The sequence below is a fragment of the Bombina bombina genome, chromosome 7 (assembly GCF_027579735.1).
Source record: "Bombina bombina isolate aBomBom1 chromosome 7, aBomBom1.pri, whole genome shotgun sequence".
Lineage (NCBI taxonomy): Eukaryota > Metazoa > Chordata > Amphibia > Anura > Bombinatoridae > Bombina > Bombina bombina.
In genome coordinates this window covers 385912081-385938715 of record NC_069505.1, presented here as the reverse complement: position 1 = coordinate 385938715, position 26635 = coordinate 385912081, and the positions used below count along the sequence as shown (strand labels likewise).

Sequence of the window (26635 nt, the reverse complement as noted above, 5' to 3'; positions counted from 1 at the left end):
GGGCTCAAAGAAAGTACGTAGGCCGGAGACGTACGAGGAATGGCTTAAATGCTTCCGGGTACTGGCTGCGTGCTATGTCGACAGGTGGCCGTTGCAGGGGCATAACCTGTTTAAGTACCAGGATACCATAGAGGATATCCGTGCGAGATTCAAGGAAGGCGCATGGCGTGAATACGACATGGCCTTTAGGAGAAAGATGGTAGGTAACCCTCTGCTGCATTTTGGAACACAGGATATGCACTTGTGGTCCAAATTAGGATTGGAAGGCAGTTCTCCCTCCCCAGTGGCGTCACGTCAAGCACCGCAGCGCCTAGGGGCGCGGCTGGGCAGGAAAGGGAGGGAGTGCTGGAAATACCAGGATAAGCAGTGTGACAGGGGGAGCAGCTGCTCCTTTCGTCACATCTGCAAGTTCTGTGCAGGGCCTCACCCAGGCGCCGATTGTGGAAAACGAAAGGACCAGGGACAGCCCAGAATTACGCCTAAGGCGGGAGTTGCAGTCAAGGGCACCAACTCCGCTTAGGTTGCGGGCCATGCTGATATGGCTGGCGAACTACCCCGACACAGGGGCAGCTGAGCTGCTGAGGTCGGGGTTGGAAGGGGGTTTCCGGATACCGGTCATGGGTCGTGTTGAGGGTTCTTCAGTGCACAGGAACTTGAAAACGGCCTATGAATTCCCGCACGTGGTTAGGGAAAAGTTGGCAAAGGAGGTGGCGCTGGGCAGGGTATCGGGGCCATTCTCCACATGCCCGATGGCGGATCTGGTGATCTCCCCATTAGGTGTGGTACCCAAGAAAGAGGAAGGGAAGTTCAGGTTGATACATCACCTTTCTTTCCCTAAAGGGGCGTCAGTCAACGACGCTATTGACCCAGAGCTGAGTTCAGTGCACTATCAATCGTTCGATCGTGCGCTGGACGTGGTCAGGGCATGCGGTCCGGGGGCATTGCTGGCGAAGCTAGACATTGAGTCGGCTTTCCGCCTGCTGCCACTGCACCCTTCGGCTTTCAGACTAATGGGCATGAAGTTCGAAGGGGAATATTATGTGGACAGGTGTTTGCCGATGGGCTGCTCATTGTCCTGTTCCTTGTTTGAGTGTTTTAGTTCTTTCCTGCATTGGGTAGTGTACAAGGCGTCAAGTGGGGGAACGGTGGCCCACTACTTGGACGATTTCTTGTTGGTAGGGAGAGCTGGTTCCACGGAGTGTGAACAGCTCATGGAGGTTATGCAGGATATGATGTCGCGTTTTGGAGTGCCGCTCGCGGACGACAAAACGCAGGGGCCGTGTACATGCCTCACATTTCTAGGTATCGAAATAGATACAGTGCAGGCGGAATGTAGGCTGCCCATGGACAAGGTTGTCCGTATGCTTGGAGCGGTCCGAAGGATTAAGGGGTCTAGCAAGGTTGCGATAAAAGAGGTGCAGGCGCTGCTGGGCCTCCTGAATTTTGCGGGTAGGGTCATCCCGATGGGAAGAGCCTTTAACCGTCGATTGGAGGGACTTTTGAAGGGCCCTACCGGTCTAGCAAAATGGACGAGCATTACTGCGGATGTGAGGGAGGACCTGGAAATATGGGAAAAATTCCTAATGAATTTTAATGGTGTGTGCCTATGGAGGGCTAGGAAAGTACCCAACAAGGCAATAAACTTGTACACGGACGCAGCGGGGGGTTTCGGGTACGGAGCGTACCTGGACGGAGAATGGAGCGCGGCTCCATGGCCAAGGGGCTGGATAGATGCAGGTTTCACCAAAAACTTGACGCTGTTGGAGCTATTCCCGATAGTGGTTGCTGTGGAGATTTGGGGGGATAGACTGGCTAATAAATCGGTGGTGTTCTGGACGGACAACATGAGTGTGGTGTACGCCATTAACAGGCTGTCCGCGTCATCGCCAGCGGTTGTGTGTTGCTTGCGTCACTTGGTGTTGCGATGCTTGCAGTTCAATATACATTTTACCGCCAAACACGTCCCGGGAGTGCAGAACATTATTGCAGATGCACTCTCTCGATTTAAATGGGAGCAGTTTAGGGCAGCGGCACCCATGGCGGCAGAGGAGGGGTTAACATGCCCATCTTCTCTTTGGCAGCTGGTGAAGGTTGGATGAGCATCCTAGCTTTGGTGAAGGCATCCTTGGCGCCAAGGACATGGTCAACATATAAGAGTCACTGGGACTGCTGGGAGGCGTTCTGTCAACGCGGAGGTGTACAGGTACAAAGGGCTTCTAGGGTGCTGGTGTTGGAATGGTTGGCTTTACTACGGAAAGAAGGGGTCAGTAAGGCCGGCGCGAGTAGTAGGCTATCGGCTCTGGCCTTCTTTAACAAGGCGCTTGGCTTTGAGGACCACTCCGGAACCTTCCTAGTAAGGAAGGTGTTGAAGGGGTGGGGCAGGTTGGCCCCCCGTCAGAAAGATCGGAGAGAGCCCATTACACGGGAGAGATTGAAGGCGTTAGCGAATGGTGTGGCAAAGGTTTGCACATCCAAGTACGAGCAGCTTCTTTTCCGTACGGCATTTGCTTTGGCGTTTGCGGGAGCCCTCAGGGTGGGGGAGCTTGTGGCGTCTGCAAAGGAGAAAGGTCGAGGAGGAGTGCAGTTGGAGCACGTCCGTTTGACGGACGAGGGGCTCCTGTTGTTCATACCCAGGTCCAAGACGGACCAGGAGGGGCTGGGGGCATGGCTGCCCCTGGAACGTCAAGAGTTTGAGGATTGCTGCCCAGTGGCATGCTTGGAGCAATACCTGAAGGTGAGGCCGGCGGGAGGGCAACTGCTCCTGATACATGAGGACGGTTCGGCCCTCTCGGTTTTTCAATTCCGCCAGGTATTGGCGAAGACGGCAAAGGAGGCCGGGTTGGATCCGGGCAGGATCGCCCCGCACTCGTTTAGAATAGGCGCGGCGACCAGCGCAGCGCAAAAGGGAGTTACGGTGGCGGAGATTAAGCGCTTGGGTAGATGGAAGTCGTCCCAGTACAAGACTTATATTAGACCTGATAAAGGACACTGCTAGAGCACAGACATGTGGGCGGGTCCATACTTCCAAAGGGGGGTTTTTTGTTGGGGGGGACCCAGGTTGTGCAAGGGCGGTTTTTTCATGGTGGTGTTCTCTGTTTTATCAGGTGTTGTGAATGCGAAAGCACCTCCGGTTCGTGTATGGATGGTAGGCCATTCATACATCCACTGGGCTCATCTCAGGGCGTTACGATCGCCGGAAGGTCAGCAACTTGGATTCCCAACGTCCAAGGCAAGCTTTCGGTGGTTAGGGCGCAGGGGACTGTCGTGGGCTGATTTGCCTGCACTTTTACAGGAGGCACACAAAAGGTGGGGGCGGCCTAATGTTTTAGTGCTGCACCTCGGGGGAAATGACTTGGGGGCAATGCCCGCGCTGGATTTGATCAGAAGAATGACAGCGGATGTGCAATGGATGCACACTTGGTTGCAGGGTGTGACTTTGGGGTGGTCAAATGTAGTTGCTCGACTGCAATGGCGGCACATTGTCACACAGAGGGCTGCATATAATGTGCGCAAAAAGGTGAATAGGGAGATGGGAAGAGCGGTCACGGGCATTGGGGGTTTCGTGGTCAGGCACGAAAGCATAACGGCCGACAAAAGGGACCTATTTAGGCCTGATGGAGTCCACCTTACGGACGTAGGGTTGGATATGTTTCTAAGGGACATCAGGGGAGCCTTGTTGGGGATTATTCATTAAAGTATGGGTTAAATTGTTGTATCTGCAATCTGTTGAAATTGTTATGTTTTTTATGGTTATGATTAGTTAAAGTGTGGTTTATTACTGGGTTCCTGTTGGTTGGTTTGGCGGCAAGAGTTCGCCTGGCTCTTGTGGCGGGTGGTCAATGCCCTGGGGAGCGGGCACAAGGAGAGAAGAGTGACGGTCCGGGGAAAAGGGAGGGGTTATGCCTGCCAGGCGCCGGCCTGGGGGTCCTCTCCCTCGCAATTGGACCGAAGACCTCTGAACATCACAGCTCTCTCTGAGTGCCATGGGGCGTGACAGCCGGGTGTCACGCTGCAGGTATCGAAAGGGGCCTTGACCATCTGCTAATAGGGGCTAGGTTAGGGTGAGATGCCGCCAACGTTGAGGATTACGAACTTGTTGCCAAGTTTCGTTGATAGGTTGATCAAGTGCCTAAGGGTAATTGGAATGACTCTTAGGCACAAGTTAAAGCGTTTATTTAATAAACGTGAACCGTGACCGGTTCTTTCTCCCAAACAAATGGTGTTGTGTCTTATTTACTAGATGAGGGTATTAGTCAGTAAGAAGGACGGAATAGATGGTTTAAACCTTATGGTAGTGGAGGGCCCTCTAGTGGGCCTGTAACAAAATTAAGGGTTTACCAACTTGAAGTCTGGAGTAATGCTAAATGTGTCGTTACAATGTTGCAAAGGGGAAGGAGGTGTCTGTTTTCTTACCTTTATAGGGTCCTGCAACAGTGAGATCAGCCTCTTTCGGTTTCCAGACTTCAAGGAGAAGGTTTCCCCGCCCACCCGTCCCTGGAAGAAGAAATTGGCGGCTACGATGCGGCTGTTAGGGTGAGTTTGGCTCGGCAGGGGTGGGTTTAATTGAGCTAGCCTTCAGTAAGACCGAGCCTTTAATGTAGCTAGCCACCCCTGAAGTTGAGTTGTACGATTCGGCTGGCAGGGGGTGCCTTACTGGGCTGGTTGGATATGCCTCAGCAGGCGGGTGGTCAATGCCCTGGGGAGCGGGCACAAGGAGAGAAGAGTGACGGTCCGGGGAAAAGGGAGGGGTTATGCCTGCCAGGCGCCGGCCTGGGGGTCCTCTCCCTCGCAATTGGACCGAAGACCTCTGAACATCACAGCTCTCTCTGAGTGCCATGGGGCGTGACAGCCGGGTGTCACGCTGCAGGTATCGAAAGGGGCCTTGACCATCTGCTAATAGGGGCTAGGTTAGGGTGAGATGCCGCCAACGTTGAGGATTACGAACTTGTTGCCAAGTTTCGTTGATAGGTTGATCAAGTGCCTAAGGGTAATTGGAATGACTCTTAGGCACAAGTTAAAGCGTTTATTTAATAAACGTGAACCGTGACCGGTTCTTTCTCCCAAACAAATGGTGTTGTGTCTTATTTACTAGATGAGGGTATTAGTCAGTAAGAAGGACGGAATAGATGGTTTAAACCTTATATATATATATATATATATATATATATATATATACACACACACACTCAAACACATGCACATATACATACACATATATGTACATACACACAAGAGGGAGTTGATGCACAGCCTAACAAACATCCCTAACAAACACTACTAATAAAAACACAGCAACTGCTTACTTTCTGTGCAGAGCTTTTGTTCCCCAGTTGTTTTTTTGTTAACACAAGTTTAGTGGCCGCTAGTGGTGATTAGAAAAACTGCAGAATGGTAAACACGCTGCTCTGAAATCTGATTCTGCTTGGGCAGCAGTAGGTAAGGCCCAAAAAGGAGAGGCCCGTAGCAGTGGACACCCTGAGACCACTATATTTATGACCCTGTATTGAAGAAAACAATTATAGTTTTTGTTCATATAACATTCACCATTTTTAAACTTAGAAAGCTTTCAGTAAAAAAAAGATAAAATGTTATACAATTGTCTGGAAAAAAAAAATATATATAGAATTTGTAACATAAATAAACAAGGAGACTCTGCTATAAGCAAGGAGTGAAATGGAAACTGAAATTTAAAACCTGAAAATACAACATTATAAGTTCATTATTAGATAGCAAGTAGTGTAAGAAAACACAAAGGAATTATTTAAATTTAACTAAAACATAAAGGGACATTCCATGGGACGATAAAATGCCCTATTTTGTCAAAACTTTTAATAATAAATTATTTGTTTTAATATTTGTTTAAAGGGACTATACATTTAAAGGGGCTTTTCTGCTTACTTGTAGTAGAGATAGCATTAAATAAAGCTCCACTTGTAATCTGACCCCATATTTTTTACCTGCTGAAGTCAGGTTTACAAAATGCTCCTTTACTTTTTTTTGTCATTTAAAACAGCCTTTTAAAGCTTTTGAAACCACCACCTATACTGAAAATATGAATACATTAGTATTCTCTACAGGAAAAAAAAGAGGAAGAGATGGACAATATCATTTTTTAGACATGGGCACAGGCAAAATTTTCGCTCTGGCCAAATCTTTTGTTCTGAATATTCAAAATACTTTGTATTTATAATATTCAGCGTCTGGCTGTCAGGTATTTGACTCATTTTTGCTAAATTAATGTACATGTTTCACTGCTACAGGTGAAAAAGTTTAGCATTATTCCTACATTTTCTTTAAAGGGACAGTCTACCCCAGCATTTTAATTGTTTAAAAAGATAGATAATCCCTTTATTACGCGTTTTGTGCCCCCTAGTGGCGCTTAATCATATGATTAATCTATGATTAAGCCCCACTAGGGGATGCAAAATGCGTAATACATTGTTTCCCTGCCTGTCTGCCTTGTCTGGGCATATACTTTTTATGCTATCTTCAATAAATTTGATGTTTTATTTTTCTAAACCTAGTAGTGCCTGCTCCTTCGTGTGGGGACTCCTGACATTTGTGGCCTGATCCGCCATCACTACGGCACTCCAGGTCACAGTAGGAAGCATTTCCACTATTTTTTGTATTTTATTGCACTTAGCTGTTGGTTTGTCGTGTTCCGCACACCCCTATCATTTGTAATCCCTTTATTACCCCTTCCACAGTTTTGCATAACCAACATTGGCCTCTACACACTGCCCCCTTATTTCAGTTCTTTTGACAGACTTGCATTTTAGCCAATCAGTGCTGACTCATATATAACTCCACTGGCTTGAGCACAATGCTATCTATATGGCACACTTGAACTAACGCCCTCTAGCTGTGAAAAACGTCAAATGAATGAGATAAGAGGCGCCTTCAAGGGCTTAAAATTAGCATATGAGCCTGCCTAGGTTTAGCTTTCAACTCAGAATACCAAGAGAACAAAGCAAAATTGATGATAAAAGTAAATTGGAAAGTTGTTTAAAATTGCATGCCCTATCTGAATCATGAAAGTTTCATTTTGACTAGACTGTGCCTTTTTGTGCTGCATTCATTTAGATATTCATCTCATTAAAACGAGATAAATATCCGTATTTAGTTAACAATGTATATTTGTAACAAAACAAATGCACATATCTAAAATGTTGTGTTTCAATTGCTATCTCTGAGGGCACAATTCTATAAAGCTGGGTTTGTTAGATTCTATAAAAAATCTATCCTGTACTGCAAAGCCCTTGTACTAATTCTATAAATGGAGTTTATACCTTGAGAACATTCAGCTAAAGCAGCAATTTTAAGCGACTTTCTAATTCAAATTTTCTTCATTCTCTTGCTATATTTGTTTGATAAAGCAGGAATCTAGGAGCCGGCCCATTTTTGGTTCAGCACCTGAGTTGTACTTGCTGATTGGTGGCTAAATGTACCCACCAATCTGCAAGCACTATCCAGGGTGCTAAACCAAAAATGGGCTGGCTCCTTTTGATAATAGGAGTAAATTAGAAAGCTGCTTAAAATTGCCTGCTCTATCTGAATAATGAAAGAAAAAAAATGGCTTTAGTGTCCCTTTAAGGAGTGATATATGGGAGCATTACAGACTGCATTATAAAGGATTTATATAACTACCCAGTATGTACAGAGGGGAAAATGACAAGTTAATGAATACGAGGCAAAGAAATAGACTGCGCTCCACGGGGCGTTCATAACTGGAACTAAGCAAAAGTACCCAGCTAGCTCCGGCCTAATAAGCATGATACAGGGTCACCCACTAAAGCAGATACTCAATCCTTGTTATAGCAGTGAATCATTTTTAATGCATAAATAAATTCAATATTTTTTTCACATTTGTTAACTTTAGACATCTTTGCTGAAATTATTCTGGAGAACATTAATGTCAACATTCAGGATTCAATTTCCACTTAAAGGGAAAGTCAAGTCAAAATTACACTTTCATATCAGAGCATGAAATCTGCCTTTTTCACTGCTTATTATCACAATCCAAATTATCCATACCTAATGGGTACAAGGCTGGATTTATAATAAGGCAGAGTAGGCATGTGCCGGGTACCCACCATAAATACTGGTCAGCCAGAGACCTTAACCCCTTAATGACCGGACCATTTTTCAATTTTCTTACCCTTAATGACAATGGCTATTTTTACATTTCTGCAGTGTTTGTGTTTAGCTGTAATTTTCCTCTTACTCGTTTACTGTACCCACACATATTATATACCGTTTTTCTCGTCATTAAATGGACTTTCTAAAGATACCATTATTTTCATCATATCTTATAATTTACTAAAAAAAAATGATAAAATATGAGGAAAAAATGGAAAAAAACACACTTTTTCTAACTTTGACCCCCAAAATCTGTTACACATCTACAATCACCAAAAAACACCCATGCTAAATAGCTTATAAATTTTGTCCTGAGTTTAGAAATACCCAATGTTTACAAGTTCTTTGCTTTTTTTTGCAATTTATGGGGCAATAAATACAAGTAGCACTTTGCTATTTCCAAACCACTTTTTTTCAAAATTAGCGCTAGTTACTTTGGAACCCTGATATCTGTCAGGAATACCTGAATATCCCTTGACATGTATATATTTTGTTTTAGAAGACATCCCAAAGTATTGATCTAGGCCCATTTTGGTATATTTCATGCCACCATTTCACCGCCAAATGCGATAAAAAAAAAAAAAAAAGTTCACTTTTTCACAAATTTTGTCACAAACTTTAGGTTTCCCACTGAAATTATTTACAAACAGCTTCTGCAATTATGGCACAAATGGTTGTAAATGCTTCTCTGGGATCCCCTTTTTCAGAAATAACAGACTTATATGGCTTTGTGGTTGCTTTTTGGTAATTAGAAGGCCGCTAAATGCCGCTGCGCACCACACATGTTTTATGCCCAGGAGTGAAGGGGTTAATTAGGGAGCTTGTAGGGAGCTTGTAGGGTTAATTTTAGCTTTAGTGTAGTGTAGTAGACAACCCCAAGTATTGATCTAGGCCCATTTTGGTATATTTTATTCCACCATTTCACCGCCAAATGCGAGCAAATAAAAAAAAAAACTTTACATTTTTCACAATTTTAGGTTTCTCACTGAAATTATTTACAAACAGCTTGTGCAATTATGGCAGAAATTGTTGTAAAAGCTTCTCTGTGATCCCCTTTGTTCAGAAATAGCAGATTTATATGGCTTTGGCGTTGCTTTTTGGTAATTAGAAGGCCGCTAAATGCTGCTGCGCACCACACGTGAATTATGCCCAGCAGTGAAGGGGTTAAATTAGGTAGCTTGTAGGGAGCTTGCAGGGTTAATTTTAGAGATCAGCCTCCCACCTGACACATCCCACCCCCTGATCCCTCCCAAACAGCTCTCTTCCCTCCCCCACCCCACAATTGTTACCGCCATCTTAAGTACTGGCAGAAAGTCTGCCAGTACTAAATAAAAGAGTTTTCTTTCATGTAATTAGCAAGAGTCCATGAGCTAGTGACGTATGGGATATACATTCCTACCAGGAGGGGCAAAGTTTCCCAAACCTCAAAATGCCTATAAATACACCCCTCACCACACCCACAATTCAGTTTTACAAACTTTGCCTCCGATGGAGGTGGTGAAGTAAGTTTGTGCTAGATTCTACGTTGATATGCGCTCCGCAGCAAGTTGGAGCCCGGTTTTCCTCTCAGCGTGCAGTGAATGTCAGAGGGATGTGAGGAGAGTATTGCCTATTTGAATGCAGTGATCTCCTTCTAAGGGGTCTATTTCATAGGTTCTCTGTTATCGGTCGTAGAGATTCATCTCTTACCTCCCTTTTCAGATCGACGATATACTCTTATATATACCATTACCTCTGCTGATTCTCGTTTCAGTACTGGTTTGGCTATCTGCTATATGTAGATGAGTGTCCTGGGGTAAGTAAGTCTTATTTTCTGTGACACTCCTAGCTATGGTTGGGCACTTTGTTTATAAAGTTCTAAATATATGTATTCAAACATTTATTTGCCTTGACTCAGAATGTTCAACTTTCCTTATTTTCAGACAGTCAGTTTCATATTTGGGATAATGCATTTTAATTTAACATTTTTCTTACCTTAAAATTTGACTTTTTCCCTGTGGGCTGTTAGGTTCGCGGGGGCTGAAAATGCTTCATTTTATTGCGTCATTCTTGGCGCGGACTTTTTTGGCGCAAAAATTCTATTTCCGTTTCCGGCGTCATACGTGTCGCCGGAAGTTGCGTCATTTTTTGACGTTATTTTGCGCCAAAAATGTCGGCGTTCCGGATGTGGCGTCATTTTTTGGCGCCAAAAAGCATTTAGGCGCCAAATAATGTGGGCGTCTTATTTGGCGCGAAAAAATATGGGCGTCACTTTTGTCTCCACATTATTTAAGTCTCATTTTTTATTGCTTCTGGTTGCTAGAAGCTTGTTCTTTGGCATTTTTTCCCATTCCTGAAACTGTCATTTAAGGAATTTGATCAATTTTGCTTTATATATGTTGTTTTTTCTCTTACATATTGCAAGATGTCTCACGTTGCATCTGAGTCAGAAGATACTACAGGAAAATCGCTGTCAAGTGCTGAATCTACCAAAGCTAAGTGTATCTGCTGTAAACTTTTGGTAGCTATTCCTCCAGCTGTTGTTTGTATTGATTGTCATGACAAACTTGTTAAAGCAGATAATATTTCCTTTAGTAAAGTACCATTGCCTGTTGCAGTTCCTTCAACATCTAAGGTGCAGAATGTTCCTGATAATATAAGAGATTTTGTTTCTGAATCCATAAAGAAGGCTATGTCTGTTATTTCTCCTTCTAGTAAACATAAAAAATCTTTTAAAACTTCTCTCCCTACAGATGAATTTTTAACTGAACATCATCATTCTGATTCTGATGATTCCTCTGGTTCAGAGGATTCTGTCTCAGAGGTTGATGCTGATAAATCTTCATATTTATTTAAAATGGAATTTATTCGTTCTTTACTTAAAGAAGTACTAATTGCTTTAGAAATAGAGGATTCTGGTCCTCTTGATACTAATTCTAAACGTTTAGATAAGGTATTTAAAGCTCCTGTGGTTATTCCAGAAGTTTTTCCTGTTCCTAATGCTATTTCTGCAGTAATTTCCAAAGAATGGGATAATTTGGGTAATTCATTTACTCCTTCTAAACGTTTTAAGCAATTATATCCTGTGCCGTCTGACAGATTAGAATTTTGGGACAAGATCCCTAAAGTTGATGGGGCTATTTCTACCCTTGCTAAACGTACTACTATTCCTACGTCAGATGGTACTTCGTTTAAGGATCCTCTAGATAGGAAAATTGAGTCCTTTCTAAGAAAAGCTTATCTGTGTTCAGGTAATCTTCTTAGACCTGCTATATCTTTGGCTGATGTTGCTGCAGCTTCAACTTTTTGGTTGGAAACTTTAGCGCAACAAGTAACACATCGTGATTCTCATGATATTATTATTCTTCTTCAGCATGCTAATAATTTTATCTGTGATGCCATTTTTGATATTATCAGAGTTGATGTCAGGTTTATGTCTCTAGCTATTTTAGCTAGAAGAGCTTTATGGCTTAAAACTTGGAATGCTGATATGGCTTCTAAATCAACTTTACTTTCCATTTCTTTCCAGGGTAACAAATTATTTGGTTCTCAGTTGGATTCCATTATTTCAACTGTTACTGGTGGGAAAGGAACTTTTTTACCACAGGATAAAAAATCTAAAGGTAAAAACAGGGCTAATAATCGTTTTCGTTCCTTTCGTTTCAACAAAGAACAAAAGCCTGATCCTTCATCCTCAGGAGCAGTTTCAGTTTGGAGACCATCTCCAGTCTGGAATAAATCCAAGCCAGCTAGAAAGGCAAAGCCTGCTTCTAAGTCCACATGAAGGTGCGGCCCTCATTCCAGCTCAGCTGGTAGGGGGCAGGTTACGTTTTTTCAAGGAAATTTGGATCAATTCTGTTCACAATCTTTGGATTCAGAGCATTGTTTCAGAAGGGTACAGAATTGGTTTCAAGTTGAGACCTCCTGCAAAGAGATTTTTTCTTTCCCGTGTCCCAGTAAATCCAGTAAAAGCTCAAGCATTTCTGAAATGTGTTTCAGATCTAGAGTTGACTGGAGTAATTATGCCAGTTCCAGTTCCGGAACAGGGGATGGGGTTTTATTCAAATCTCTTCATTGTACCAAAGAAGGAGAATTCTTTCAGACCAGTTCTGGATCTAAAAATATTGAATCGTTATGTAAGGATACCAACGTTCAAGATGGTAACTGTAAGGACTATCTTACCTTTTGTTCAGCAAGGGAATTATATGTCCACGATAGATTTACAGGATGCATATCTGCATATTCCGATTCATCCAGATCATTATCAGTTCCTGAGATTCTCGTTTCTGGACAAGCATTACCAATTTGTGGCTCTGCCGTTTGGCCTAGCTACAGCTCCAAGAATTTTTACAAAGGTTCTCGGTGCCCTGCTGTCTGTAATCAGAGAACAGGGTATTGTGGTATTTCCTTATTTGGACGATATCTTGGTACTTGCTCAGTCTTTACATTTAGCAGAATCTCATACGAATCGACTTGTGTTGTTTCTTCAAGATCATGGTTGGAGGATCAATTTACCAAAAAGTTCTTTGATTCCTCAGACAAGGGTAACCTTTCTGGGTTTCCAGATGGATTCAGTGTCCATGACTCTGTCTTTAACAGACAAGAGACGTCTAAAGTTGATTACAGCTTGTCGAAACCTTCAGTCACAATCATTCCCTTCGGTAGCCTTATGCATGGAAATTCTAGGTCTTATGACTGCTGCATCGGACGCGATCCCCTTTGCTCGTTTTCACATGCGACCTCTTCAGCTCTGTATGCTGAAGCAATGGTGCAAGGATTACACGAAGATATCTCAATTAATATCTTTAAAACCGATTGTTCGACACTCTCTAACATGGTGGACAGATCACCATCGTTTAATTCAGGGGGCTTCTTTTGTGCTTCCGACCTGGACTGTAATTTCAACAGATGCAAGTCTCACAGGTTGGGGAGCTGTGTGGGGATCTCTGACGGCACAAGGAGTTTGGGAATCTCAGGAGGTGAGATTACCGATCAATATTTTGGAACTCCGTGCAATTTTCAGAGCTCTTCAGTTTTGGCCTCTTCTGAAGAGAGAATCGTTCATTTGTTTTCAGACAGACAATGTCACAACTGTGGCATACATCAATCATCAAGGAGGGACTCACAGTCCTCTGGCTATGAAAGAAGTATCTCGAATTTTGGTTTGGGCGGAATCCAGCTCCTGTCTAATCTCTGCGGTTCATATCCCAGGTGTAGACAATTGGGAAGCGGATTATCTCAGTCGCCAAACGTTGCATCCGGGCGAATGGTCTCTTCACCCAGAGGTATTTCTTCAGATTGTTCAAATGTGGGAACTTCCAGAAATAGATCTGATGGCGTCCCATCTAAACAAGAAACTTCCCAGGTATCTGTCCAGATCCCGGGATCCTCAGGCGGAGGCAGTGGATGCATTATCACTTCCTTGGAAGTATCATCCTGCCTATATCTTTCCGCCTCTAGTTCTTCTTCCAAGAGTAATCTCCAAGATTCTGAAGGAATGCTCGTTTGTTCTGCTGGTAGCTCCGGCATGGCCTCACAGGTTTTGGTATGCGGATCTTGTCCGGATGGCCTCTTGCCAACCGTGGACTCTTCCGTTAAGACCAGACCTTCTGTCACAAGGCCCTTTTTTCCATCAGGATCTGAAATCCTTAAATTTAAAGGTATGGAGATTGAACGCTTGATTCTTGGTCAAAGAGGTTTCTCTGACTCTGTGATTAATACTATGTTACAGGCTCGTAAATCTGTATCTCGAGAGATATATTATAGAGTCTGGAAGACTTATATTTTTTGGTGTCTTTCTCATCATTTTTCCTGGCATTCTTTTAGAATACCAAGAATTTTACAGTTCCTTCAGGATGGTTTAGATAAGGGTTTGTCCGTAAGTTCTTTGAAAGGACAAATCTCTGCTCTTTCTGTTCTTTTTCACAGAAAGATTGCTATTCTTCCTGATATTCATTGTTTTGTACAAGCGTTGGTTCGTATAAAACCTGTCATTAAGTCAATTTCTCCTCCTTGGAGTTTGAATTTGGTTCTGGGAGCTCTTCAAGCTCCTCCGTTTGAACCTATGCATTCATTGGACATTAAATTACTTTCTTGGAAAGTTTTGTTCCTTTTGGCCATCTCTTCTGCCAGAAGAGTTTCTGAATTATCTGCTCTTTCTTGTGAGTCTCCTTTTCTGATTTTTCATCAGGATAAGGCGGTGTTGCGAACTTCTTTTGAATTTTTACCTAAAGTTGTGAATTCCAACAACATTAGTAGAGAAATTGTGGTTCCTTCATTATGTCCTAATCCTAAGAATTCTAAGGAGAAATCGTTGCATTCTTTGGATGTTGTTAGAGCTTTGAAATATTATGTTGAAGCTACGAAATCTTTTCGTAAGACTTCTAGTCTATTTGTTATCTTTTCCGGTTCTAGAAAAGGCCAGAAAGCTTCTGCCATTTCTTTGGCATCTTGGTTGAAATCTTTAATTCATCTTGCCTATGTTGAGTCGGGTAAAACTCCGCCTCAGAGAATTACAGCTCATTCTACTAGGTCAGTTTCTACTTCCTGGGCGTTTAGGAATGAAGCTTCGGTTGACCAGATCTGCAAAGCAGCAACTTGGTCCTCTTTGCATACTTTTACTAAATTCTACCATTTTGATGTATTTTCTTCTTCTGAAGCAGTTTTTGGTAGAAAAGTACTTCAGGCAGCGGTTTCAGTTTGAATCTTCTGCTTATGTTTTTCGTTAAACTTTATTTTGGGTGTGGATTATTTTCAGCAGGAATTGGCTGTCTTTATTTTATCCCTCCCTCTCTAGTGACTCTTGTGTGGAAAGATCCACATCTTGGGTAGTCATTATCCCATACGTCACTAGCTCATGGACTCTTGCTAATTACATGAAAGAAAACATAATTTATGTAAGAACTTACCTGATAAATTCATTTCTTTCATATTAGCAAGAGTCCATGAGGCCCGCCCTTTTTTTGTGGTGGTTATGATTTTGTATAAAGCACAATTATTCCAATTCCTTATTTTATATGCTTTCGCACTTTTTTATCACCCCACTTCTTGGCTATTCGTTAAACTGAATTGTGGGTGTGGTGAGGGGTGTATTTATAGGCATTTTGAGGTTTGGGAAACTTTGCCCCTCCTGGTAGGAATGTATATCCCATACGTCACTAGCTCATGGACTCTTGCTAATATGAAAGAAATGAATTTATCAGGTAAGTTCTTACATAAATTATGTTTGTTTTTTTTTAAATAAAAATTATAAAATATTTTAGTTGTGATGGACCCCTGCCTTAGCACCAACCTCCCTGATCCCCCCCTCCAGCTCTCTAACCCTCTCCCCTACCTAATTACCGCCATCTTGGATACTGGCAGCTGTCTGCCAGTACCCAGTTTGACCCCACAAACCAAACTATTTTAATTTTATTTTTAACTTTTATCTGTATGTTTAATTATTTCTGTAGTGTAGCAGCCCCCCCACAATACCCCCACCCCCTCCCCCTCCCAGATCCTTTTAAATGTAAAAAAAAAATTAAAAAAAAATTTCCCCTTCATTTTTCATTGGTGTCAGTGTGGCTAATGTGTGCATGTGCACGTGCACGCGCGCCCACGTGCACGCGCGCGCCCACGTGCACACGCACATCCGTGCGCGCGCATCGTGCACGCGCGCGCACACGCTCCCTCCTCCCACCTCCCAAAGGCACCATCGGCACCATCACTACCGGTGCAGAGAGGGCCACAGAGTGGCTCTCTCTGCATCGGTGTCTTGTAAAGGGGTATTGCAGGATGCCTCCATATCGAGGCATCACTGCAATACCCTCAGAGCTGCTGGAAGTGATTGTGATCACTTCCAGCACTCTGTTAGACAACTGACGTACCAGGTACGTCCATTGTCATTAACTGCTTGTTAATGCATGACGTACCTGGTACGTCAGTTGTCATTAAGGGGTTAAAGGGCCATTAAACCTATTTTTTTTCTTTAATGATTCAGATAGAGAATACAGTTTTAAATAACATTTTAATTTACTTCTATTATCTAATTTGCTGCAATCTTTAGATATCCTTTGTTAAAGAAATAGCAATGCACATTGGTGAGCCAATCACATGAGGCATCTATGTGCAGCCACCAATCAGAAGCTACTGAGCCTATCTAGATATGCTTTTCAGGAAAGAATATCAAGAGAATGAAGCAAATTAGATCATAGAAGTAAATTAGAAAGTTGTTTAAAATGGTATTCTCTATCTGAATCATGAAAGAAAAAAATGTAGGTTTAATGTGCCTTTAAGGCTGCTGCAAGCGTTGCGCATGCATTGGGGGAAACGGATGTTGCATACAAAGATGGTTGCCGCACATGTGCAATACTTTTGTTTCACTGGCGGTGGCCATCATAGTTAAAGGGACATTAAACCTACATTTTTTTCTTTCATGATTCAGATAGATTATACCATTTTAAACAACTTTCTAATTTACTTCTATTATCTAATTTGCTTCATTCTATTGATATTTTTTCCTGAAAAGCATATCTAGATAGGCTCAGTAGCTTCTGATTGGTGGCTGCACATAGATGCCTCATGTGATTGGCTCACCAATGTGCATTGCTATTTCTTTAACAAAGGATATCTAAAGATTGCAGCAAATTAGATAATAGAAGTAAATTGGAATGTTGTTTAAAACTGTATTCTCTATCTGAATCATTAAAGAAACAAAATTGAGTTTAATGGCCCTTTAACAAATTTTGAAATTGTGCACAGTATTTTTATATTCACACTTTCTGAGGCACCAGCTACTACTACGCATTTGCATAGTGTATACATATGAATCTGTGATTGGCTGATGATTGTCACATGATATAGGGACTGCGGGAAATTAAAATACATTTTGAAATTTGTCAAAAAAAAATCTACTCATTTAAAAGTGCCATTGCATTGTCTTTTTATTGTTCACTTGTTCATTACGCAATTCTTCTCAAATTGATTTCTGGGTACCTTTTTTGAAGGAAACATTGGTTTTACGCATAGGCAAAATCCTCTGAAATTATCCCTGCTACATTGGATGACATTAGGAAGCTGTGTCAGAAAACAGATACAATCATTACCTGCTCAATGAAAGTAAACGACTAATAATAAGTACTTTTACTTCCATGCAAATGAGCACAGCGTTTCAGAGGTGCACAACGAGTATGTTTGCTCCATGGCCGGATTGGCCTACCAGTATACCAGGAGATTTCCCGGTGGGCTGCAAAGCTACAATTCAAAGGGGTGATTGAATTTTTTTAATACAAATTTATATATTATAACATATAAAACAAAATATTGGGGAAGGAGTATCCCAGTAATCCCCTTTGAGAAAAATGGAGTGTGTGCATTATACTGACTTAATGAAAAATATGGCTGGTCTCCAAATTTTCCAGGGCTGCTTTTTATTCCCAGTCCGGCCCTGGTTTGCTCACACATTGCCCAGTATGACACCTCAGCTCATACAGTTACACATGTTAAAGGGACATGAAACCTAAAGGTTTTCTTTCATGATTTAGGTAGAACATACAATTTTATCAAATTTGTTTCATTCTCTTGGTGTCATTTGTTGATGGAGCAGCAATGCACTACTGGTTTCTAACTGAACAAATGGGTGAGCCAATGACAATCAATATATATATATATATATATATATATATATATATATATATATATATATATATGCAGCCACCAATCAGCAGCTAGAACCTAGATTCTTTGCTGCTCCTGAGCTTTCCTAGATAAACCTTTTAGCAAAGGATAACAAGAGAGGGAAGCAAATTAAAAACTAGAAGTAAATTGGAAAGTTGTTTAAAATTGTATACTCTGTCTAAATCATGAAATAAATGTTTTAGGTTGCATGTCCCTTTAACTGCAGAAACACCTACTAATGAAATGTCCCTTTAACTGCAGAAAACACTGGGGAAATATAGGTAAAGTGAGGCGCTCTCACTTATTATAAAAAAAAGTGTACTAGGGTACTCAGTGTCATTGAAAGAAAAATGTTACCGAGGTGTTCAGTAAAACCACATAATCATTCCAAACCTCTAAAGTAGTCAGCGCTCACTGTATTTATTTATTTTTTGTTAGTGATGTTTTGGGGCAATGTGTTGTGTAAAGAAGGGGTCACATTGCAGTGCACCCTAAAACCTCAGTGGGATAATTCTGCAGGTAATGATGAGAGATATGGCAGCCTTGGTAGCACTGTATGGGGCTGTATTGAAAGGAAATTTCTGTAGCTTCACACCTAGGCAGTGTATGTTCTAACAACTGTTTCCACAACACCCCATCAATAGAGAGCTGAGTATGGCTGAGTATCCATGGGTTGGAACCACGGCTGTTTGATGCTACGTCCCCTGGATACCTTAAGCTACTGGCTATAAATACAGCTAGATAAAGAAAGGACAGGTTTATAGCCATGGCCAAGTCTAACCCCAGTGAGCCCATGATTCTAGACATGGAAAACCGGGATCCTTACAATGTTAATGAACATGTCAGGGTAAGTCTGAATTTTTAGGAAATATATGAAAGAGAATATACTGCTAATGATATAGGGGCTATTTATCATGGCCACCCTCAAAAGGAGAATAAAGATAATTTATGTAGCTGTATTTAAAGTTTAATAAATTTAAAAACAGAATATGCAGGGTCATTTGCATACATAAAATATTGTTCCTGTGTTTTCTTAAAGGGGCATCATGTGTGTATTTCTGTCTGTCTATCTATCTATCTATCTATCTATTTGTCTCTATCTATCTATATATCTATCTATATATTTGTCTCTCTCTATCTATCTATCCATACATACATACATAGCACACATTGTATTGTTTGCAATCCAGAAATAAAGCTGCTATTTTATCTTCGTTGCTGTGGCCAATTAAGCACTAATATAAATGAGCATCTCTACTCAAGCAGTCACTGTGTAGTATGTTGCAGGCTATAGTTCTAAAGTCTTTCATGTACACTCCTCACAAAACAAGTGTCATTCTGCGGAAAACAAATACAGGCTCTAATTCTTGTTATTTTTGCCTTACTAATCCTATATTACTGTGTGTTTAACCCATGTAAAGAAACAGTGAGCAGTTCAGGGATATACCTCTTAAAAAGTCAGGAGAATGTCATGTTCCTGATCTGCTTTGCTGTTGCCACGTCTTAGACAGATGTAAATGGGCTTGTGCTCTGAGTTAACTGATGTGGCAAATGAGTCAGAGAAGTTTAATCACATTTAAGCATGATGGAGGGTTTCCACACATTTCAGAGGTATTTTATTTTACAGATAATTAGGCAAAATAAATAATTTATGTATTTTGAAATATTGTTTTATATTCATTATTTAAAAAGGATATAAAACTCAAAGTTAAGCTTTTATGATGTATATAGAGCAGCATTTTTTTAAAGGGATACTAAACCCAGATATTCTCTTTAATGATTCAGATAGAGCATGCAATTTTAAGCACTTTTCTAATTTACTCCTATTATAAATGTTTCTTTGTTCTCTCTCTAAATTTAGCCAACAAGCCCTATCCAGGGTGCTGAACCTAAAATGGACTGGTTCCTAAGCTTTGCATTCCTGCTTTTTAAATAAAGATAGCAAGAGAACAAAGAAAAAATATAATAGGAGTAAACTAGAAAGTTGCTTAAAATAGCATGCTCTATCTGAATCATGAAATAAAAAAATTGAGTTTAGTATCCCTTTAAACAACTTTCTAATTTACTTCTGTTTTTAAATGTACTTAGTTCCCTTGGTATCCTTAAATGAAGAGCATACCTTGATAGGCTCAGAAATGTAAACTTGTCCACGTGTCAATGGCAAATGGCATTCAGATTGCTTAGCAGTGGTGAGGATGGAGTCGGACTTTAATAGGTTGCTTTAAACTAAAGATTGCACAATCCTATTTGGAGACCAGTTATTAAGATATTAATAGTGACAATCACAACAGTGCGAGTGTGACTTAGAAATAAAGATTTAGAGAGATCTAACTGTGTACCCTTGCCACTACAGATGGACTATACAATAGCAATGAACAGAGCTTTAATGAATTGATACCATGTATGTTAACACACCTCTAAAATGTCTCCTGTGGCCAAATTTAGCGTGTCTTGCACCTGTGCAACATAATAGAATGGTTCCAAATGGCTGAAACAACTAATCGATAAAATCGATAATGAAAATCGTTGTCAACGATTTTCATTATCGATTAGTTGGTTATCGATTAGTTGTTGTTTTATAAACCGGTATGGCACTGCTGCACCATCTTACACCTTCCCTCTCCCGCAGCGCCACTTCCCTCCTCCCACAGCGTGCATTAGTACGTTCTGCGGCAGAGGCTTTAATAGGAGTGGTTCAGAGCTGACCTTAGCGTGGAGCATTCCTGGCACTGTCTCACTTACACAGAGCAGAGAGATTCAGTTAGCACAAACTCTCTTCGCCACATGGAGTACAAGGTGGGTACGGAGTGCTCCTTGTAAGGCAGGGTAAAATTTCAGAGCACTTATAGAAGCAACTTTGCTACGGAGGTTAAAGGGACATAATACTCATATGCAAAATCACTTGAAACTGATGCAGTATAACTGTAAAAAGCTGACAGGAAAATATCACCTGAGCATCTCTATGTAAAAAAGGAAGATATTTTACCTCACAGTTTCCTCAGCTCAGCAGAGTTATACTCAGCTGTTCCCAGCTGCAGGTAAAAAAAAATAAATGAAGAAATGAACAGCAGCCAATCAGCATCAGCAGTGCTGAGGTCATGAACTCTTTTTCTGTGATCTCATGAGATTTGACTTAACTCTCATGAGATTTCATAGTAAGCTGAATAGGGAAATAATATGAGAGTGCACAAGGCTCATCCCCTAAGCTGTCCCAGGACAGACACACTAAAATGCTGCTTAGAAATCCTTTACAATGGGAGGTGGCTACTGAGGAACTTTTGAGGTAAAATATCTTTCTTTTTTACATAGAGATGTTCAGGAGATATTTTCTAGTCAGCTTTTTACAGCTATACTGCATCACTTTCATGAGTTTAAACATTTGGGTATTATGGCCCTTTAACACAGTGTAACGCCAGTAGGCAGGAAAAGTGCCTACACTATTAACGCAATATTGCTGGTTTTGTGAAGAGCCATTTTGTTTGTAAAAACAGGCTGACAGTAAGGATACAAGTTTTGGGATATTAAGGTCATCACTTCACAACTACCCATCACTTCTGCCAGTTTACTACATGTACACCAGTATCAATGCCATTTCCCCTCCAGCATACAGGCTGATCCTCATCAGCACCTGGGCTTGTTACAATCATTCTACAACTCATGTCAGTATTCACAATAAACTACAGGGTTTCATGTGAATAAGACCAGACCAGTACCAAGGAGTCCATATCAAGTAACAGACTCACAAATATTATTATCAACCCACCTAGTCATTGTTTGTAGCCACCATGCTTAGAATGTAATCAGAGGGAAAGCAGTAAATCTTTTTCATGTATGAATTTTTGGAAAAGTGCAGTGTTAAAGGGGTCAAGTCAAAATTAAACTTTCATGATTCAGATAGGACATGCAATCTTAAACAACACCAATTTACTTTTATAATCAAATTTGCTTTGTTCTCTTTGTATTTTTTGTTGAAAGCTAAAGATAGATTGGCTCATATGCTAATTTCTAAACTCTTGAATGCTGCATTTTGACAGTTTTTCACAGTTAGACACTGCTTGTTCATATAAATAACATTGTGCTCACTCCCGTGGAGTTGAAAAGTTTACATTAAAGGGACAGTCTACACTAAAATTGTTATTGTTTAAAAAGATAGACAATCCTTTATTACCCATTCCCCAGTTTTGCATAACTAACACAGAATATCATCCAGATAAGGCACCACTGCAATGCCCCGAGATCGCCAATAGAGCCACCAGAACCTTTGAGAAAACTCTGGGGGCTGTGGCAAGGCCGAATGGAAGAGCTACAAACTGAAAGTGATTGTCCAAGAAGGCGAATCTTGTGATGATCCCTGTGGATGGGAGCATGAAGATACGCATTCTTTAAGTCTATGGTCGTCATGAATTGACCCTCTTGTACTAAGGAAAGAATGGAACGTATATACTCCATCTTGAAGGATGGAACCCTGAGGAACTTGTTTAGGCACTTTAGATCTAAGATTGGTCTGAAAGTTTCCTCCTTTTTTGGAACTATGAACAGATTTGAGTAAAATCCCAGACCCTGTTCCTGCAGAGGAACAGGAACTATTACTCCCAGAGAGGCAAGGTCCTCGACACAAAGTAAGAACGCCTCTCTTTTTATCTGGTCTACAGATAATCTGGAGAGGAGAAACCTTCCTCTTGGAGGAAAGGATTTGAATTCTTTTTTTGTACCCCTGAGATACAATGTCCACCACCCAGGGATCTGGAACATCTCGAATCCAGGCTTGAACGAAAAGAGAAAGTCTGCCCCCTACTAGATCCGCTCCCGGATTGGGGGCCGACCCTTCATGTTGACTTGGAGTCAGCTGCAGGTTTTTTAGACTGCTTTCCCTTGTTCCAAGACTGACTAGGCTTCCAGGAGGACTTGGCCTGATCTTGCTTGGAGGAGGGAGGGGAGGGTTTACTTCTAAAGTTACAAAAGGAACGAAAATTACTCTGTTGTCCTTTCTGCTTGTTCTTTTTATCTTGAGGAAGAAAATATCCTTTTCCTCCTGTAATCTCTGAGATAATTTCAGCTAAACCAGGCCCAAACAAGATCTTACCCTTGTAAGGAATCACCAGAAGCTTGGACTTGGACGAAACATCCGCAGACCAGGATATCAACCATAAGGCTCTCTGCGCTAGGACCGCAAAACCAGATATCTTTGCTCCCAGCTTAATGACTTGTAAGGAAGCATCCGTAATAAAGGAATCGGCCAATTTAAGAGCCTTAATCCTGTCCTGGATCTCCTCAAGAGGATAGAATCAGACAACGCATCAAATCAGTAAGCTGCAGCGCTGGTGACAGTGGCAATACATACCACAGGCTGCCATTGGAGACCCTGGTGAACATATTTTTCTTTAATAAAGCCTCCAACTTCTTATCCATTGGGTCTTTGAAAGAACAACCATCCTCTATGGGAATAGTAGTCCGCTTATGTAAAGTGGAGATTGCTCCTTTTACCTTAGGAACCGTCTGCCATGACTCCTTAATGGAATCCGCTATAGGAAACATCTTCTTGAAAATAGGAGATGGAGAAAAGGGAATATAAGGTCTCTCCCACTCCCGTGCAATAATCTTTGTAGCACTTTCCGGACCTGGAAAAACTCCACCGCGGAAGGGAACATCAAAGTAATTGTTTAGTTTACTAGATTTTTTTAGGGTTGACTACGATCGTCGTGTCGGAGTCATCCAAAGAAGCCAAAACCTCCTTAAGTAATAAGCGAAGGTGTTCTATCTTAAATCTGGAGTATACAACTTCAGCATCAGAAGAAGGAATTACACTATCTGAGTTTGAAATTTCACCCTCAGACGCTACCGACATGTTTTCTTCATCAGAAATTTGAGAAACGACACCCTGGGTAGCTACAACTTGATCAGCAACCTTACTAACTGATTCCTTAAGTTTCCTTTTATGCCTTCCCTGCAGCATAGGAAAGCCGGACAATGCCTGAGATACTTTTGAGGATACCTGTGTAGCAATATCCTTTGTTTGTTAAAGGAAAATCCTACCGGATTATGAAAGGAAATGCAGGGCACTGCATGTGGAGACCGAAAGGTTGGGATGCTCGAGGAGAAAGCTGAGGCATATCTGCTACAGGAGGCACCTGGGCAGCATACGCCAAAGCTAATGGTGGCTCATGGTCAAACATTTTATCCCTATAACTTTAGGTTCTCTCTATGCAAGAAGAACAAAAAGGTACTGGGGGTTCTACCTGGGCATCAAAACAACATGCAACAATTTGAAAGGCATCTTGTTCCATTATAATAAAAAAAACAAAATGACAAGCCAGAAAAATAAATTTCATTTCTTTGAAAAAAATAAAATCCTGCGCCTATAAATAGAAATTAAGTCAAGTCTCTGAGTTAGATTAATAAACCCCAGGCAACCCACACACCTCAGCAGTTTACTGAGGTTCCTACCTGTCCTGCAGCCTGAGTAGAAAAATACAAGCAATCCGTTTTGAGAACTTTTTCTCTGGACCTGCAATGGAAACGCTATCTCTTTGTAATGATTCAGTCGACAAATGCGGCACTGAACTGCAGCCAACAGAGCTACAGATGCGTGCCAACAGAAAATAAATGCAGCCTAACAAGGCTCCGCCCCCTCTCTTAGTATGGAGCCAGCCCAAAGCCATAACGGAGTGACATTCACTGCAACTTTACAGTACAGCCCGGATCTCAACCGTAGCTAAAACTCCACATAAGCCACCAATAAAAATAAATGTCTCCCCAACACAGTCTCAGTGCCCTGACAAACTGCCCAAATTTAACCCCTACCAAGCTGGGTAAATTAACGTCCCCAAACAGTTAACACACTGCAGAAGTGCCAATTTCTCCTGTCTCCCAAGAAAAATAAATATGGCACTTACGTCAATACAGTCTGTCCGGCAGCAGGACAGCTCACCTGGTTTGAGAGGGTCCTTACCTCACATGGACCTGTGGAAGAAGAAACAATTTGAGTAAGCATACTCAGGCTTTCTGATTAGGGCAGCAAAATCTTGGGAAAGCGCAGTGACGATTGTACCTCACAAGTTCCCAAGTGCTCAAAAGCCACCACTGCCCTACTGAAGAGACTGACGTGGACTACGGCTAGACCCCAGAAAAGATCAGAGTAAACCGACTCTGCTTTAAAATAAAACATTCTTGATTGAAGAATACTTCTTATCAGACACCTAAACTTCACCTCCTCCTTGCACTGTAGGCAAAGAGAATAACTGGGGTTTGTGGGTTGGGAAGTGATACTTAACAGCTTTTGCTGTGGTGCTCTTTGCCTCCTCCTGCTGGCCAGGAATGATATTTCCAACAGTAATTGATGATCCGTGGACTCACCGTGTCATTAGAAAGAAATACATTTGTAAACAACTTTCCAATTTACTTCTATTATCAATTTTGCTTCATTCTCTTGGTATGCTTACTTGAAGGAGCAGCAATGTACTACTGGGAGCTAGCTTAACACATCTGCCAATAATAAAAGCCATTTATGTGCGGCCACCAATTAGCAGCCAACTCTCAATTCCTGAGCCTTTTCAACAAAGGATACCAAGAGAACAAAGAGCTCACAGTAGAAATAATCAGCCACTTGTAATGGTTGGTTATTTATTGCCCGCCCATAAACAGGCAAATTTGCCCGTTTGCGGGAGGGCGATGAATTAGCACTCCACTTGTAATCTAGCACTTAGTGTTTTAAACTATAGCACCTCTTCTTTGAGACTGTTTAGTGTTTCCCCTAACATTCCCTATAAGTCACATAAAATCTCTTCAATTCTCTTTCCCCACAGGTCCTGTTTGAAGACGCTTTTGCAGAGCCCGAAGGGTCCCACAGTATCAAAGGAGTATGGCGCATGTCCTACAAGACATACAACGGGGTGAAGAGCTGCTGCTACATTGTGCTGTCTGTGCTTTTTGGGTGCCCTTTGGCCTTCTGCTGGGCCCTGACTTTTGCATGTAACCAGTGCTGCCATATCTGGTTGGTGGCACCTTGCAGACGTTTATGGGATATGAGCATCACCTGTATGAAGCTGTTCTGGAGCACGTGTGTGCACTGCATGTATGACCCAGGTTATGAGTCTCAAGGCCGGTGCTTAAGTTTCATTCGTGTTACAAACAAGAATGGATAGAGAATATTTATCCCTTTCTTAGTCATCTCCATGGCGACTATAGGACCCTCCTCCTCCTCACTCCCACAAAGTGTTCGTGATTACATCTGGACAGTATCGCTGTGCACCGCAGCAAACAGCCATATGGTTTAGTGTATAGAGAGCTCTGCTAGTTTTATTTATGTTCCATATTCATGTATTGTCTATATTCATTAATAATAATAAAAAAAAACATTTCTCATGTTATACTGTAGAGCAGTGCTCATTTGGTAGACAGTGACTCAGCTACATGGTATAAAAAGCATTAGAGAGAATTTGCTATCTGTCTTTTACAGTAACATGGATGTGAAAATTAAACTTTCGACTAGACGCCATAGTCATAGGGTAACCCTTCTCTATACACCTGTATTCTAAATAGGCTAAAGTCATTGTGATTGGATAAAATCAACAATAGAAATTAACCCATAATGGGAGACACGTCACAATCAGAGCAGGCTCAACCATGGGACAAACCAGCCCTAGTCACAATACAAAAAGAGTACCTGTAATTCAAATCGATAATATATACAAATATTATGATGTTATTCAGAAAAATCCCTATGTCAATACTATGAAAAGATCATTCACAATTATCATATTAAAGGGACACAATACCCAAATGTTTAAGCACTTGAAACTGATGCAACATAGCTGTAAAAAGCTGACTAGACAATATCACCTGAACATCTCTACGTAAAAAAGGA

At 41.6% G+C, this 26635-nt stretch overlaps 1 protein-coding gene across 1 annotated transcript in view; it reads left to right on the top strand.

Annotated features, from left to right (window-relative positions):
* LOC128636385 (caveolin-3-like) overlaps window positions 1-25982 on the top strand; it is a 26254-nt gene extending 272 nt beyond the window's left edge. The window contains exons 1-3 of the mRNA XM_053689406.1: window positions 1-30; window positions 18529-18619; window positions 25575-25982. The exon at window positions 1-30 is cut by the window's left edge and continues 272 nt beyond it. Of these exons, the coding sequence (XP_053545381.1) occupies window positions 1-30; window positions 18529-18619; window positions 25575-25913 (460 nt within the window). The 3' untranslated portion in view covers window positions 25914-25982. The remainder of the gene's footprint in view (window positions 31-18528; window positions 18620-25574) is intronic.
* Window positions 25983-26635: the final 653 nt, after the last annotated feature.